Source organism: Perissodus microlepis, chromosome 4, assembly GCF_051167445.1.
Source record: "Perissodus microlepis isolate ML-2025 ecotype Zambia chromosome 4, ASM5116744v1, whole genome shotgun sequence".
NCBI classification, from domain to species: domain Eukaryota; kingdom Metazoa; phylum Chordata; class Actinopteri; order Cichliformes; family Cichlidae; genus Perissodus; species Perissodus microlepis.
The window spans coordinates 4,358,433-4,373,441 of NC_140464.1; the positions used below are offsets into that span (position 1 = coordinate 4,358,433).

General features: G+C 37.3%; 1 protein-coding gene across 4 annotated transcripts; it reads left to right on the forward strand.

The window, feature by feature from the left end:
• The first annotated feature begins 5,882 nt into the window (after positions 1 to 5,882).
• On the forward strand, positions 5,883 to 12,710 carry LOC146388060 (uncharacterized). 4 transcript variants are annotated; one of them, XM_084925150.1, is made up of 3 exons: positions 5,883 to 5,975; positions 8,756 to 8,870; positions 9,089 to 12,710. In XM_084925150.1, exons 2-3 carry the CDS (start codon positions 8,822 to 8,824, stop codon positions 9,736 to 9,738), a joined length of 699 nt encoding a protein of 232 aa, XP_084781276.1. In that variant the 5' UTR covers positions 5,883 to 5,975; positions 8,756 to 8,821; the 3' UTR covers positions 9,739 to 12,710. The 4 variants fall into 4 exon arrangements, with proteins under 4 accessions (XP_084781276.1, XP_084781274.1, XP_084781275.1 ...); XM_084925148.1 differs by lacking the exon at positions 5,883 to 5,975 and adding an exon at positions 8,041 to 8,570; XM_084925149.1 differs by lacking the exon at positions 5,883 to 5,975 and adding an exon at positions 8,041 to 8,444.
• The last annotated feature ends 2,299 nt before the right edge of the window (positions 12,711 to 15,009 follow it).

Below are 15,009 nucleotides of genomic sequence, written 5' to 3' on the forward strand. Positions count from 1 at the left end.
CAACACGTCACCGCGGCGTCACGGTAAGGAGCGAGGGGGCGGAGCTAATCACAGCAACACAACTGTCCTTCCTACTTTGTGAGGACCTGCGGGCACGTAAAGCGGAGTCTCACTTCTTTTAGTCCAATTAGTTAGCTAGTCTTTAGTCTCATCATACTACTTGCGTAATATTATTAACCTGCCATTAACGTAAGCACTAAAACCACGACTAAACCTTTAAACAAGCGCCTGAAAGTGAAAAACAGAAACGTTTTAATGTCCTCAATAGCTTGGTTTTAAATCAGGATCGGTCCCCACAAATGTATAGAGACAGGTATACACATGAACACACGTTACTTTATATCTATGAGAATCTCATGCTCATTGTCCTGGTAACTCCACTACACTTATATATGCAAATAGGAGTGCCCTTTCGTATATATTTTAAAATGTAATAAGAATATTTAAAAAAACAAAACATTATTTTTGGTTTCTTGTTTTACTGGGTCCAACAAACAGATTAGCGAAACAAGGTGATATAACTAAGTTATATAACTAAGTTCATTAAAAAAAATCTTAAATTAACTTTGGAGACTTTTTGGCAACGTTAAGGAGTAAATAATTAACTAAGGAATATTACTGAAAAATAGATGTTTTAATTGAAATGAGGGAACAATAGTAATATAGCAAAGATTCTCTAAAGAGTACAGGATATAAGGTTATTTAAGCTCTATGAATTCTAATTTGTGAGAAAGAATAGAGTTTCACCTGCCTTTTAAACCTGTAATTTTAAATGCTGTTATTTTTAAATGTAAATTATAGGTTTGTGTGTCCTGGAAATATTTAAAAATGATACCTATGAAATTGCTAAATCTGAAGCGTCACTCTTTCAATTGTGGCCAATTTATGTACAAAGAGCATCATCTAGTGGCAGGAAATTGCCTTGCAGCTACATCAGGACTTACTAAATAAAAAGGCTTCACTTCATCTCATTCCCATCTTTAACCTTTATTAAATACTGCTATGGTTCATTTAAACTGTTTGTAAAGACATTATTGTTGTTTTCAGTAGATTTAAGAGTATTTATATTAGTGCAGTGATTGTCACCAAAGGTTCTGTGTTCAATTTCTGCAACAGTTCATCAATTAATCAATAAATTAAAGGTGCAGCAGCTGCTTTGGTGGCTGATAATCCATGTTTACATTCGTTTTTGTTTATGGGTGTATTTTCAAATACTGTAGATGATTAGTTACAGCAGAATACCTCCATGTAAATACACATACCTGAGAGAATGCGATTATCCAGGCTCAGCCTTAAAGATAGGATGAGGCACCTACTACTGATGTATGAGACTGAAAAATTTGGTATTGACCTGATACCAAGTAAATACACAGCAATGAACTCATAATAGCAGTTTATGTAGCAAATGCATCAGCAGTATGCTTAATCTGAGCTGGTCATTTGTTAGCAGACAAGTGACCATCACAGATACAGTCTGTATCTGAGTTAGTTAAACATAAGAAGGTAGATCCAAAGAGAACAAACCTCTCAAAAGCATTTCTTCTTATGTGTAGGACAAACTTGCATGGAGACTCAGAGGTAGGAGGCACCAAGTCAAAAAGACTTTCAGAGAGTCCTACATGTTACTGGATGCATATATATTCACATTATACGGCTACATAAGAGTTCCAGTACATTTTTCATTTGAATGGATCTTGTCACCCAAAGGCCAAAATTTTAATGCATTATCAATTTTCCTTATAAATAGAATTTAGTTCTGCTAATATTTACTCATTTTACATTTAACTGTTTAAAACAAGCACCTTTTCAGAAATGCTGAGATGATGGAGGGACATGCTGGAGGATATACATCTGTCTCTCTTGCTCCTTCACATTTTTGCAAAATGGGTGTTAACCCACTGATGTCAACTATGCAACAATTAGTTTTTCTGTGCCTTATGGTGTAATTAGCCAGTACAGCAATATTTTACAATACACACCAGTCACCCCTCATCTGGGACTCTCCTCAGCTCTTTCCGGGAGAGTGGCACGGTTGCCCCTCTGTTGGTCTTCCTTGGTCTCTTGTGCTCTGAGGGCCTCTGGATGTCTGGAGCCTGGATCTCCTCCAATCTGCTTCATGCCCTGGAGGACGGGGCTATGGCTCCCCACACCCTCTAGCAGATCATTACATGAAGGAACCTTTTAAATAAGGCACACAGGTGTACACACGGGTGCTCACAGACACAAACTACACCCTTTTTTGGCTCCTACCTCAAAGCACACTGTGCGCTGTCGATCCTACGTGCTGCACAATAATATTCAATATGTAGTATTTACTGTTATATTCACATAGATCATCGCAATGATGTTGTTTATTATATTGCTCTCTTTTTTTCTTGTTTTCTCTTTTTTCTTTCTCAACCGGTGATCCAGGTGATTGATATATATATTTTTTATCTGTTTGTTTTGTTGGTTTTTGTTTTTTGCCCTTTATCACCGTTCCTCTTTTTCTTTCCCTACCTCTCTTTCTTTCTCCCTTTTCTTTCCCCAAGTCATGTCTGTCCCGTGTGTAGCAAGTGAAAATAAAATAAAATAAACAATAAAAGCAAAGGTGAATCAAATAGACCAATACGGCAAGGCCGGGATGGTCCATTTGGTAAAGGAAATCTGTTGGGCATCTTTCTTTGCCTTTAGACAATAATTCTGATGGCAAAAGAACCAAACGGGACAGGCAAAAAAAACAAAAAAAACAACAAAAAACCAACAAAAAAACAATACACACCAGTACTGTATCATGCATATGCTGTATATGGTGCAGTAAGCGGTACAGTGGAATGGACATTTGTTCCATAACTACTTGTTCTCTGTGGTAATTCTCCACAGCAACAGGATGAGGTCATTTAGGCATTTGGCCAGGCTCTCTCCAGGGCAGCACTTAGGTGATGCATTTTGGACATGCCCCACTGTGAGGAGGCCCCACAAGAGACCCATACGTCAATATACATGTCTGCTGCCAATAAAAACATGCATCAGGTCGTGTCATCCTCATTGCAACCTGTTATTCACATACTGCACCTCCATAAAGAATATATTTGCACTGTAGATAATAAAAGCTAGAAAAACACATTATTAGTAATCATTAATTATAGTTCATCTATTTCTTAACACCTTTTCATGACAGATGAGTTTTTCTTTTTTTTTTATTGTCACTGATGCTTCTGGTGAGAATATCTCATAAACAACACGAGGCAGGTTCAATATAACCAAAACCCCAGACTCACAGTAAACATCATGCCAGTGTTATAAGATACAGCATCCACAGCAGTGTAAAGTTAAGAAAAGTTTCTTCATAGTTCAGAGATCGCTCAGCAGAGAATGATTTAAAAGTGTATGCGTGAAGTGGACTGTTACAATCGATGAGAATTAGCCCACCAAACTATAATCAATGCTACTTTTTTTTATAAAGAAGGAAAACACATTCTTTTTTTTCATTTAAATATAAATTTTTACATTAATTAAAATTAAAGCCCAGTGTAATGCCAGCTTCTAGCTTTGCTTAACAGTGTGTAGAACAAACCTGATGACATGAACTCCCAGAAAACTTAAACATCAGCCAAACACATCCAAGCATTGAGGGGTGTGAGCAAAAAAAACAAAACAAAGCTGACTGATCCCAAAAACAGCTGGTTATTACAATAAACCCAGGAGTTATTTCTCAGAATCTTTTACTATATTATTGGTTTACTTTGAGCAGCATGAAGGTTAACAAAGCGAGAATGTTTTTCCTGAAGCAAAGTGATCATTACAGTCCAGGGATGCACCGATACTGATACTGGTATCGGGTATCGGGGCCGATACTGTAAAATGTGTGTGTGTACTCATACTCATAAAAGTTAACCGATACCATGAACCGATACTAACTTTTTTCATTAATCAGAGGGTGGCTTGTCATTTTTGTTGTAGTTTTTTAGATTGGCCACTAGGGGGACATCCCGCGCTAAACAGGCACAGGGTTAGACGAGTCAGACTGGCAGCTCCAGATAAAAAAAGAGAAACTGGAGGCTGCTGTAGCTAGGCTAAACAAAATGTCAGCAGTGTGGACCGGAACAGCCAACTTTAACTCAGGTTTTGGAAAAGCGATTAAAAATGTCAAGAGAAAATCCACGGGCAGTTAAAATAACAGAGGCTCTGACTCATTTTATCGCTCTGGATGACCAGCCAATGCCAGTCGTGGAAAACATAGGATTCTTCTCAGCATACTCGAGCTGCGATATGAAATTCCCAGCCGCCCACACATCAGGGAGATAATGGTGCCAAAACTTTCTAAAGAGGTAAAGACAAGCAGTGTGTGCGCGATGTCAGTCCTTGGTTTAATGGCACAGTGGACTGATGATCCACGGGCAGATGGGGAGTTCGTTCGTCAATGCCAAATACTTTCGTTATTTTGTTTGTTTGTTTACAATATATTTTATTCTCAAACCTAATTTGTATTTATTTTATTCCAAACAGAAGTGTTTATTTATTATTCCGAAAGCTCGAGACAGTGCCAATAGTTCAGTGATATTTTGTTAAATTACAATGTGGAGACTCTGCAATAATTTAACAGAAGTGGTTATTTTTCACTTGAAATTTTTTTGTGGTCATTTTTATTAAGATATAATTTATTATCGGCAGAGAATAAAATAAAACCTGTCTTCCAATTCATTGCATTTGTGTGTGTGTGTGTGTGTGTGTGTGTGTGTGGTAGAAGTATCAGTTTTTGTACTCTGTATCGGCAAGTACTCAGATCCAAGTATCGGTATCGTATCGGTTTGAAAAAATTGGTATCGTTGCATCCCTATTACAGTCTCAATTGATTGAGTTTGTACGGAGATTTCTCCACAACGCGTGCTGATCACAATTATTGACAGTCTGATATAATAAGTTGCTTTATTTGGAAATGTGCAGGGCTCGTCTCTGTCATCGTCTGACAGAATTGCACCATCAAGATGTGGCAATTCCCAAATTGGCCAGCAGGTGTCACTGTGGAGATGGGGTTCCGATTGTTTCGAAGCCTCGATACTATTGCGGCACAAATGGTTTGAATTCTTCAGTGTTTTATGAAGCCTCGTTTGGCCCATCACTATTTACAAGGTCTTTGGAACAGAAAGGTAAAAATCCAGAGTGCCAATCACACATGAACAGGAACAGAATCTCCTCCACTGTCTCACACACAGAAATGCCAGGCTTCAAGGCAACAACAGAAACCAGACTTACTGATCAGAGACGGTCTTTCTGGTTTTGAAGTGAACTGCAGCACTTTTCTTTGGGAATGGCTGCACTACAATTACTTTACACTCAGCAGCCGTTTGGAGGAACATGTTTAGTCCTGTGCTTCTCCTGCACATGTGCTGAAGTTGTCATAATAACGTGCATGTGTACGAGAACGTTTTAGTTCAGTTTTGTTGGCATAATCAGAGAATGATAGGTATGTACCGATTGTTTCTGTCATGGACACTTCAGGCTTTGCTTTCAGTTTAGGTTTTCTTTCTAATTCTATCTAGAAATCTAACGTTTTCAACATTGTGCCCCTGTACTGTTCCTCATTTCTGTTTTACTTCTAGTTGATTGTGGTCAGATTGTATTGTCATTGCAGAGTTTATAATTGGGCATCCCTGCTTGGGCTCATTGTGACTCTTTAGTCATTTCTGTTTACTTTTTGTTATTTTATAATCCAGATAATGTTAAGAGTTATTTAAAGTTATATCCTTGTCTTTTTATGTATTTAAGACCAGCCTCCTCTAGTGTTTCCTTGTATGTCATTGTCATATCTGTTTAGTGGTTTGTTTACTTTCTGTTTTATCTGAAAGTCCCTTGTGTGTGTTTACACAGTCCTGCCCTGCCTGTCAGTCATTGTTTCAGTATCTGTTTGTGCGCTCTCCTGTTCTCCTCGTGATCCTTTTTGAAAGTTTTATTTTTTATGTGTGTTGTGGATTACTCCTCGACTTTAATAAAAGGTTAGTTTTTTGTTATTTCTGCATAACTATGAAAACTGCATTTGGGTCCTAACCTTCACTGCATGACAGTTTGCTTTGGAGGAAGTAGTTTCAATGCAATGTGATGACAGTATGTGAACTTTAGTTAACTATATTAAACTAAAATGTTGTTAGGTTGAATTAAATTTATGAAAATAAATTCTAAATTTTCTTTTAGTGTACAGCAATTCAAAACTAGTTACAAGTTCAGAGACAACACTTATTGAATTGAACTTCAGCTGCCTATTGTGTTTTATGACTGCATATTGATGCTTACCATGTTGACAAAATCTGCCCATAGACAGTCAAGTCTGACAAGATTTCACAGTTTCTGTAACACATGCAGGAACATAGACACACAAACACAGTTGAAAGTAGCAGTAATATAGCTGATATCCAAGTATCAAGATATTAAGAAAAAGATTAAATCTGAGAGGTGAATGAAACAAAAACGGCAGAGATTTGGTGCTCATTGTTTGCTTTTCACTATTAATCTGTTGTTTCTGTAACATTAAATATGACATCTGAGCTGCTTTGAATACTTTGAGAGTAGCCTCTCCTTGTGAAGACAGAAGTGTGTGTTGTTTATATGTGTTTTTGTATTTTAAAGGTGAAACTAAGTACTAAGAACACCCTGTTTGACAGGTTGATTGTGGTATGTTAGCACTTTAGGTGTTACTAATCACTCCGAATCTCTTTCCTGGAACCTTCAAAATATATGCAGGTGCTTTAAAACACTCCAATATTCATTGGAATAAAATTTTGATGCCCAAGTTGTCCAGTGGCTTTGAAAAAACCTGAAGAAAATTTACATCAGGAAACACAGCTTGTTTGGGAATAGCATGTTATGACTTCCTTTGGTGAATTTTGCAAAAATGTGTGAATATTTTTCCTGTTCATACCAATGTCAGAGTGCTCAAACACAGGTCACTTTGGAGCCTCACCTCTCCGGCATACTTTATTATAGAAACATCATTCCAAGGTTATGAATTATGGGAATTGCTGTAGCTCAGGTCACCTTCTAAGTTCAATCCCCATCTGCTTCTGTCTGCATGCCAAATCTCCTTGGGCATGATACTAACCCCAAGTTAGTCTTCAGTTCATCCATCGGAGTATGAATGCATGTGAACGTTAGACAGAGAGCACTTACATAGAAAGATAGAAGTGTGCAGAGTGCTTTGAGTGGTCAGAGTAGAACAAAACTACATAAGAACCAGTCCATTTACCATTTTAATTCAATTCAGTTCATCCATTCTGATGCAGGGTTAGCTCAGAGAAACAAATCCCACTAATTTCATGTCTTTGGAGTACTGGGAGAAAACCCATCCAAAAATGTGGAGAACATGCAAACTCCACACAGAAAGGCCCCGACTTACAGGACTTAAAGAATCTGTTGCTAACATTGTCAAGTGTTCTGTCTGTGAGGTGCCCACACTTGAAAAAGACCAGACTTTGAATTTCACTCACTTTATTTTGACCAGCTAGTTTGATAGCTGGTAAGTAGATGGATAGATATAGATAGGTGAAAAACCTTTCAACACAAAAAAAGAACATTTCATTAATCATTCAGATAAATTAAATGCATTATACAGAATAGAAATGAAATAACAAAAATATACACACACTTCAGTAAAGCCATTTAACATAGCTAAAGCCAAATACTTTTGTCTAAACTATCATTTAACCCAGTTTAAGTCAGTTTTATATTCATTGGTTTTTAATCACAGAGCTGAGTAATTTCAAACAACGAAGATGAAATAAACTGGTTCTTGAATACACAAAATGTGTCTACCTTGCATTTTTCACTTTTTAATAAACAATTACATTTTTAAAGTATACATTTTAAAGTTTAGAGACTTTAACCAAGAATTTTCTTTTACAAAGAATTATTTTCCTTAAATTAAACCAAACATATTTACACTAGTTTTAAGATTTACCAAGGATTTGGGGTAACTATTTTTAGTATTAATTAACATAAATGTGGGAAACACTATCTACATAAACAATTTATTCAAACTTAAACATTCATTTTAATATCAATATAATTTTTTAAACTTAAATGCAGTAACTATTTCCCAAAGCATAAATACATTTCCACCATTGAGCTTCCATAGTTCCCAAACATATAAACAGCAAATATGAGTCCAAGAGCTTACCGATAGCCCGTCTAGCTCAAAGTCTTCCTCACAGTGGAACGTGGATTGTGCTTTGTTTGCTGTCCTCTCAGTATGTCGCACCCAGGTCAAATGACTGCTGCATGCATTTTAAGGTCTACTAGGCATGCCAGCCCTTGATTGCTCTAATTCAGCTCACCTGGCGGAGCGGCGCGCACCAGGCCACGCTTAGTTATAGATTGCACACAAGGTCTAATCAGCAGCCATGCGCAAGCAGCAGCACAGAGCAGGTAGTGGGCAGGAGGAGGAAGAGAGGAGTAACAGCCACACCTACTAGGTCAGCGCGACAAACATCATCGTGTCAGATGCCACAGCACACCTTCAGGGGTCTATTCTATTCTATTCTATTCCTCAATGGGTTAGGGCTGTTTTGTTAGCAAAATAGGGACCAACACAATATTAGGTAGGTGAACAATATGATGTCTGATTGGTGTACGGTTTCTCTGACTTTGAGGTTGTGGAGAACTGGGAGGACTTCCTACAAGTTGAAGGAAAAACACATGCTGGGCTGGGATATCTTTGTTGTACTAATTATATATGTTTAAATCTGACTTATGAATGATTTTGATCCAACTCCTTCTTTAACAGGAGATATCAATTCTTCTAGCTGCACTTACAGCCCTGACGGAAAAGAGGGAGCGTGAAGACGCCAAGATGTCCAAGAAGATGCCTACTTCCCCATTTGACAGTAGTTCAGATGATGGTAAATATGCTAAGATACAACACTGTGAAAACCTTCATATGCAAATGAAACTGCATGCTAAGTAACATGTTTATGGAGCATAAAATTGGCAAAATTTGCAATGACAAAATATTTTCATCTTCAAAAGTAACTTTTCTGTGATGTAAGAAAATGAAATGACAGCAAACAAACTCATGAAAACATTTGTAAGTGTTGATTTTTGTTTTCTTTCTTTTGAGCTTCCATTCAGGTTCCATCAAATAGCCAGGACTATTTCAACAACAGACCTCCACAGCCAACAAGTAACCCTTACAGGCTGTACCCCAACAGACCTCCACAGCCAACAAGTAACCCTTACAGGCTGTACCCCAACAGACCTCCACAGCCAACAAGTAACCCTTACAGGCTGTACCACAACAGACCTCCACAGACAACAAGTAACGAGTACAGCCAGTTCAACAATCAGCAGGTCCAGAGCAGCAGTGCCTCCACAGATGATCCGAATCATGTCCGGCTCATAAACCACCTTCAGTTCAACAGCAGACCCCAACAAACAACAAGTAATGATTACAGACAGTATCACACAGTCCACACAGACTTGGCCGCCTCCACAGACCTAGTGCGCAATCTCCAACTGTCCAGAATGTGTGGCTGTGTGGCTTGCCACATCTTCTACTGTAACACTGTAGTGAGGCACAACACTCTCAGAGGCCGGGAAGGCGGTGTCATAACACTAGAGATGGGCATAGAGAATAGAGGCGATGGGCGGAGCAATGGCTTTAGATACTTCGCCAACAGACGCGTTAATCATTATCTAATGGTGATCCTAATCATTAATTTTAATATTGTGCTTTTAGTAATGTCACTCTTATTTCATGGCAGGATATAAATTACTCTATGAACAAACTGTCACCAGCATTAGATAAAAATGTGCAAAACTGGAGATGCCAGTTAACAGAGAAAAACAGAAATGAAAGCAGCATCTAAAGACATCAAACACCAAAAGGAAAACAAATGATTTAAGTCTGAAGCTTTTTTTCCTGTTTCACATTTCTACTATTAATGCAGCGGGACAGTATAAATACAATAGTGTGGAACAAATAACTCTAATAGGGACTAATTCAGAAAACTCGTGACTTCTTCATATTACTTGCAAAAATTACTGATGTGCAATTTTGATTTGCCATCTTCTGTTTTCTTGAACTGGTCATTTGAAGGATTTCACATGTAAAGCAAATCTGCACTGGCTGTTTCTTTAATATACAGTCAGTGGGTTAATGCAGACACTTTCTGTAATCACTCTGTGCAAGTCTTACCTTAAACTCCACCAGGGGGCAGCATTTCACCAGTGCTAAATATTTTTTCTTAACCTTTGATTTTTATTTTCAGCTGTACTTCCATGTCCTCAAGAGGCTTCAGCTTTTGACTGTAATTAAGAAGGTTAATGACAGGTCTGGTTGACTCACTGCACCATCTTGTGGCACAAATTGGTTAATACATGAAAGCAGAGCCCAGGCCTGTTTTCAACCGTGTACACCGATATTTTGGGCACAAAGTTCTGGCAGTTCTTGAGAGCTTCAGTTCATTTTGGAAGTAATTTACAAAACCTTTAAATGAAAAAAGAAAAGCACACAGCTGCACTAATGTGCGTTCCCAACAAGTTTAAACGGTTTTAAAACATGTAAATGCTAAACATGTTCACACTGAGAGTTAATAACAGTCGACCACTGCATGCACCTGTGGCATTTCTAAACAAACCCAAGTTTAACACACACACTCACTCACTCACTCACTCACTCACTGTGTATTTATCTTGTGGTATTGAGTAACAGGGCAAGAGGCGGATGTGATCCACCTGCAGCTGCTGTGCACAGCGAGCGGTTTGGAGATTCAGGTCAGACTTGCGTTTTTACACCTTCCTGCGATCTGTGAGCTCTGACACGCCGAGAGCAGCTCGGCACACATACATTCAGTCTGTTTTCTCAGTTATTTTGCATGAGGCTGGCCAGACAGAGTCCCTCAGTGAGGAACTCCTGTTATGCTACAGGAAGAAGCTGTTTGATTACTAACCACCTTTCCTCCGTCTCTGGCTGAATATTACAGAGATGTCTGCTTGTGACTGATGAATAATGCCAGTGTTGGCTTTACAGCGAGATTTTAATTGCGACTCTTCTGTGTAGCTCAGCATAGGATTAATCACCTTACTGCCTCAAAATCTCTTTATTTTTATACTTATTTATATTCTGTATGATTGTTTTTGCTTCTCTGTTAAAGCACTGGATAAACTCTGTTTTTCTTTTTTAAAAAGGTCGCACTATAGAAATAAAGTTATTATTATTAATGAGACGGCACTGAAATGTCAGTTAAAAGAATAGAAATAGAGTTATATGTTTCACATGGCAACAATGACAGAATAATAAAGTGCATTTTACTTTCATTCTGGGTCAGTTTTAAACCTGAAAAAAGGAAAATGAAGGAAACCTGACCGAGGCTTTAACACTGCAGGTAAACCAGTGGTTCAAACAGGTGGAAAACTGGAACAATCTGGAACTAGTCCTACAAATATTCACACAAAAGATCAAACTCTTTAGTAGATTTTTTTTAACTTAGGGATTTCCTTGTTCAGCCAAGAAGAAGACCGTCATGTTTGTAGTCTGCAACCGGATTACATTCAAGACATAGAGAAGAAGTCACTCATGCTTTTGTCTATTCTTTTTGGACATGAATGGACCTTCCTTACTAAATGCACATGATGCACTTTGAGTAATATGATATAGCTGTTTCTCTGTGTTATTTATCTATAACCTGAGTAATGCAATAATATTGTCTGATCTGTGTAAAGTACAATAAAATGGTCTGATTTGGTTTTACTTTGCAGATGATGCAAAACACACAGAAAGTAAGTGAACACAAAACAAACGTGTGCCGAATCAACTAAATGACACAATCTGAAAGAAAAAAAAGATCAAAAGCTTATAATGCAAAATTAGATGCGGACCAGGTTCAATGCTTTTTAATTTCTGTGCATACCAAATTTTAGAAAAGCACAAAATCCAGATTTTTAATCACGACATAAAAACATAAAGAGGATAAAAAATGACATGCATCATTTCTACTTTGCTGTGTTTGACACTTTTCTCCATGCAGTTAATTAAAACGTTAAAATAAATACACTATTTTCTGTTGTATCAGCATTAACACACACTCCATTGAGGTAATAGTCACTGATTGGTGGAGAAACATCAGCGCTGCCATGAATTATAAAAACAATCTAACACATAACAGAAGAACAGAACAGGGATGTAAAATGCATAAGAATTCACTTTTCTCTTTGCTTTTTCTGAGTAATAAAAATTTATCTTTACATTTTACTGTTTAGGAAGCATCTAAATAAGAAGACAAGCAGTTATCAATATAACAGGATTTGATCTTTATCTAATGCACATAATGTGACTGTTTTAAGACTACAGAGGAAAATGAAAGAGAAGCGAGTCTAGTGTCGCATAGTGCTTTTTAAAGCATATTTCAGTTTCTTATGTAAATGTGTAGTTTCATTGATTGATCACATCCTGTGTTCATCAGCACTCATTCAAAAATATGAATAACTATGTTAATAAAAATGTTTGAAAAAATGACTCTATTACACTGTCTTATAAGTTTTTTTTTTACAGATCAAACGAGTGATGAGAATATTTAGAGGTGATGGCATGTGATGTGTGCACAACCAAACATCCTCTTATGCAAGTTTCATGCATGTAAAGCGAGAGTGCATGTACGATTTCTCTCTCCAGAACAGACTGTACAGCCATGTGTGTGCTGCATGCTTGAGAACAAACTATACAGGAAAGCAAGTTTAATAAAACTTAAAGCAACATAATTAAGTTGAGTTTTATTTATACAGCACGTCACGACCACAGTCACCTCAAAGCACTTTATACTGGAAGGTACACACCTCACAATATTAGAGAGAAACCCCAGTCTCAGTGTTCAGATGGTCTCCTGTGAGATCAGGCAATGGCGGGGAGGAAAAACTTTTAACAGGAAGCGACCTCCTCAGGGAGAGGTAGCCACAATCCAGTCTGAGCCTGGAGCAGCATGATTATGGGTTGGTTCAGAGTGCCTGATCCAGAGCTTACTATTAGCTTTGTAGTAAAGGAAAGTAATGATAAAGCTAATAGACTTTTACTGCAGAGGAGTGCATGTGTAGCTGCTGGAGTACATTTGACGACTAATTAAGAATTCTCGTTTAAATTCAATTCCTCATGCTTCTGAAAATGATATGTGCTCACAGGATTTCGGACTACATGCTACTGGTCCCAGCTGTGGACACATTAGCCTCAGTCTTCTTGTAGGAAAATGATCTGTAAGCATCAAGCAAGTTTTTAAATTGTGGACAGTTGATTCTGTAAATGAATAATAATAATAAATACTACTACTACTACTAGTACCGCTTATAATAAAAAAATAATAATACTGCTAATTTAGCCCACATTTGAGAAATTATTTTGGTATGCGAGTTGTTGTAATAATAAAAGTAAATAATATAACAATTAAAAAAAAAGAAGTCATAATAACGTTGTCCTAATTTTTTTTTAAATTAAAACCTGATTATGTGTTTTGTGTGGTATTAAATATTATTTATTTTATTTATCTGATGTAGCATTTCAGTGTATGTATGATCTTGTGATTTCTGGGTTCCTAAAGATCAGGGACACTGTTTTTTAATGAATACACATCAGTCCTTAAAGAGCTGCAGATTATCTGTGTTTTTAGATTTTTAGATTTTAGATAAACTACTACCGTGCTGAAAATAAGCAGAACTCAATGCAAAATCTTCCCCATCTTCATTTCTTATGACCATTCTGGTATCTTTACAAATGTTGCAGCAGCATCCTGCTCACAGTCGCTCCTGCTTTGATGAACGCATCTGCGTTTCTTATTTCTTCATTTCTTCATGTGCTCTGGAAGGTTTTCAGTCTTTCAGGTCTCTGCAGGTTGATTTAAATAGGACTGTACATTAGTGCAGTTCTTTGAAGATTTATTTATTCAGCAGGTAGGTTTGCAAGGTACATTTATCATCTGAATATTCTTGAGTGTGTTGTACCTGCAGGACATTGAATAAGATATTAGCATATATCATTTGTATGACTGTCATGTGGTATTTTAAGTACAAAACGTGATGCTGAACTGAAATTAAAACTGTATTTGTTTAGTGTTTTATTCCAAAATATGTGAAAAATCACTTAATAACATAGTCAAGACATCACTAACATGGTAACCACAGGCACAGTTATCCACCCACTTGCTGTTATTTGTGACTGGCAGCCAATCGGGAGAAAGACAGCTTAAAGAGGGGAGGATCATTTTGAGTTGTGAATCATGCAGAGTTACTGTAGAAAACAAAGGTTTGATGTCCATTTTGATTTCTAGTGTTTTCTGTGTCTGCTTATGTAGAAGAGCCGCGCAGCCAGTTTGTTCAAAAATTTAAATATTTTAGTGTAAGTGACAAATAATGCTGCCTGCTGAGTGGTTGACTGCACTAATAACTTAGTCCAATTTCTTTTCCAGTTATGCTCACTTCTACCTTTAAAAACTAACATGGCAACAGTCAAGACATTGACGCTGAGTCATTAAAATGTAAAGTCCAGAAGCCAGTGGATGACAGGTCTTTGGTTTAAACCCTAAATGTCAGCTCAGCATCTGTCTGGGGATCATATGATGACGCAGCATTTATAGAGAAGTTTCACTCTCATTGTAAACTCATAGATATTTAGTTTCTGTTACCGACCATTCCCTTTATCCAATTTTCAAACTTTGAAAAAAAAAAGCATGATGAAGAAATGATCAAACCAGTGAGTGATGTCAGATTTCAGGTTAAGTAATTTCATTTAATTGGGTTGCTAAAAACTAGGGTTCGCTTAAGATGCTTGCATATTAGAAGAGATTCATCACAAGACATTTGGCCACTAACTGCTGGTGAGACAAAGTGGGATAGATTTTTCTGTATTTGCAGCTGAGTGACTGAAGTGACTCTCAGTGAGAGTGAAGAGTACCTGTGATTGACGTATAACCTGGTAGTAAATACATTAAAGGGTTACCTTGGCAACTGGAGCCTTCTTTAAAATGTAAATGTGTGGTATGTTTCATAAGTTTGTGTAGT

Bases quoted from the DNA above. Each gene is read 5' to 3' on its own strand.
- LOC146388060 (XM_084925150.1), top strand. From the start codon at position 8,822: ATGTCCAAGAAGATGCCTACTTCCCCATTTGACAGTAGTTCAGATGAT. The intron at 8,871-9,088 runs GTAAATATGCTA...CTTTCTTTTGAG, and splicing joins TGACAGTAGTTCAGATGATG to CTTCCATTCAGGTTCCATCA.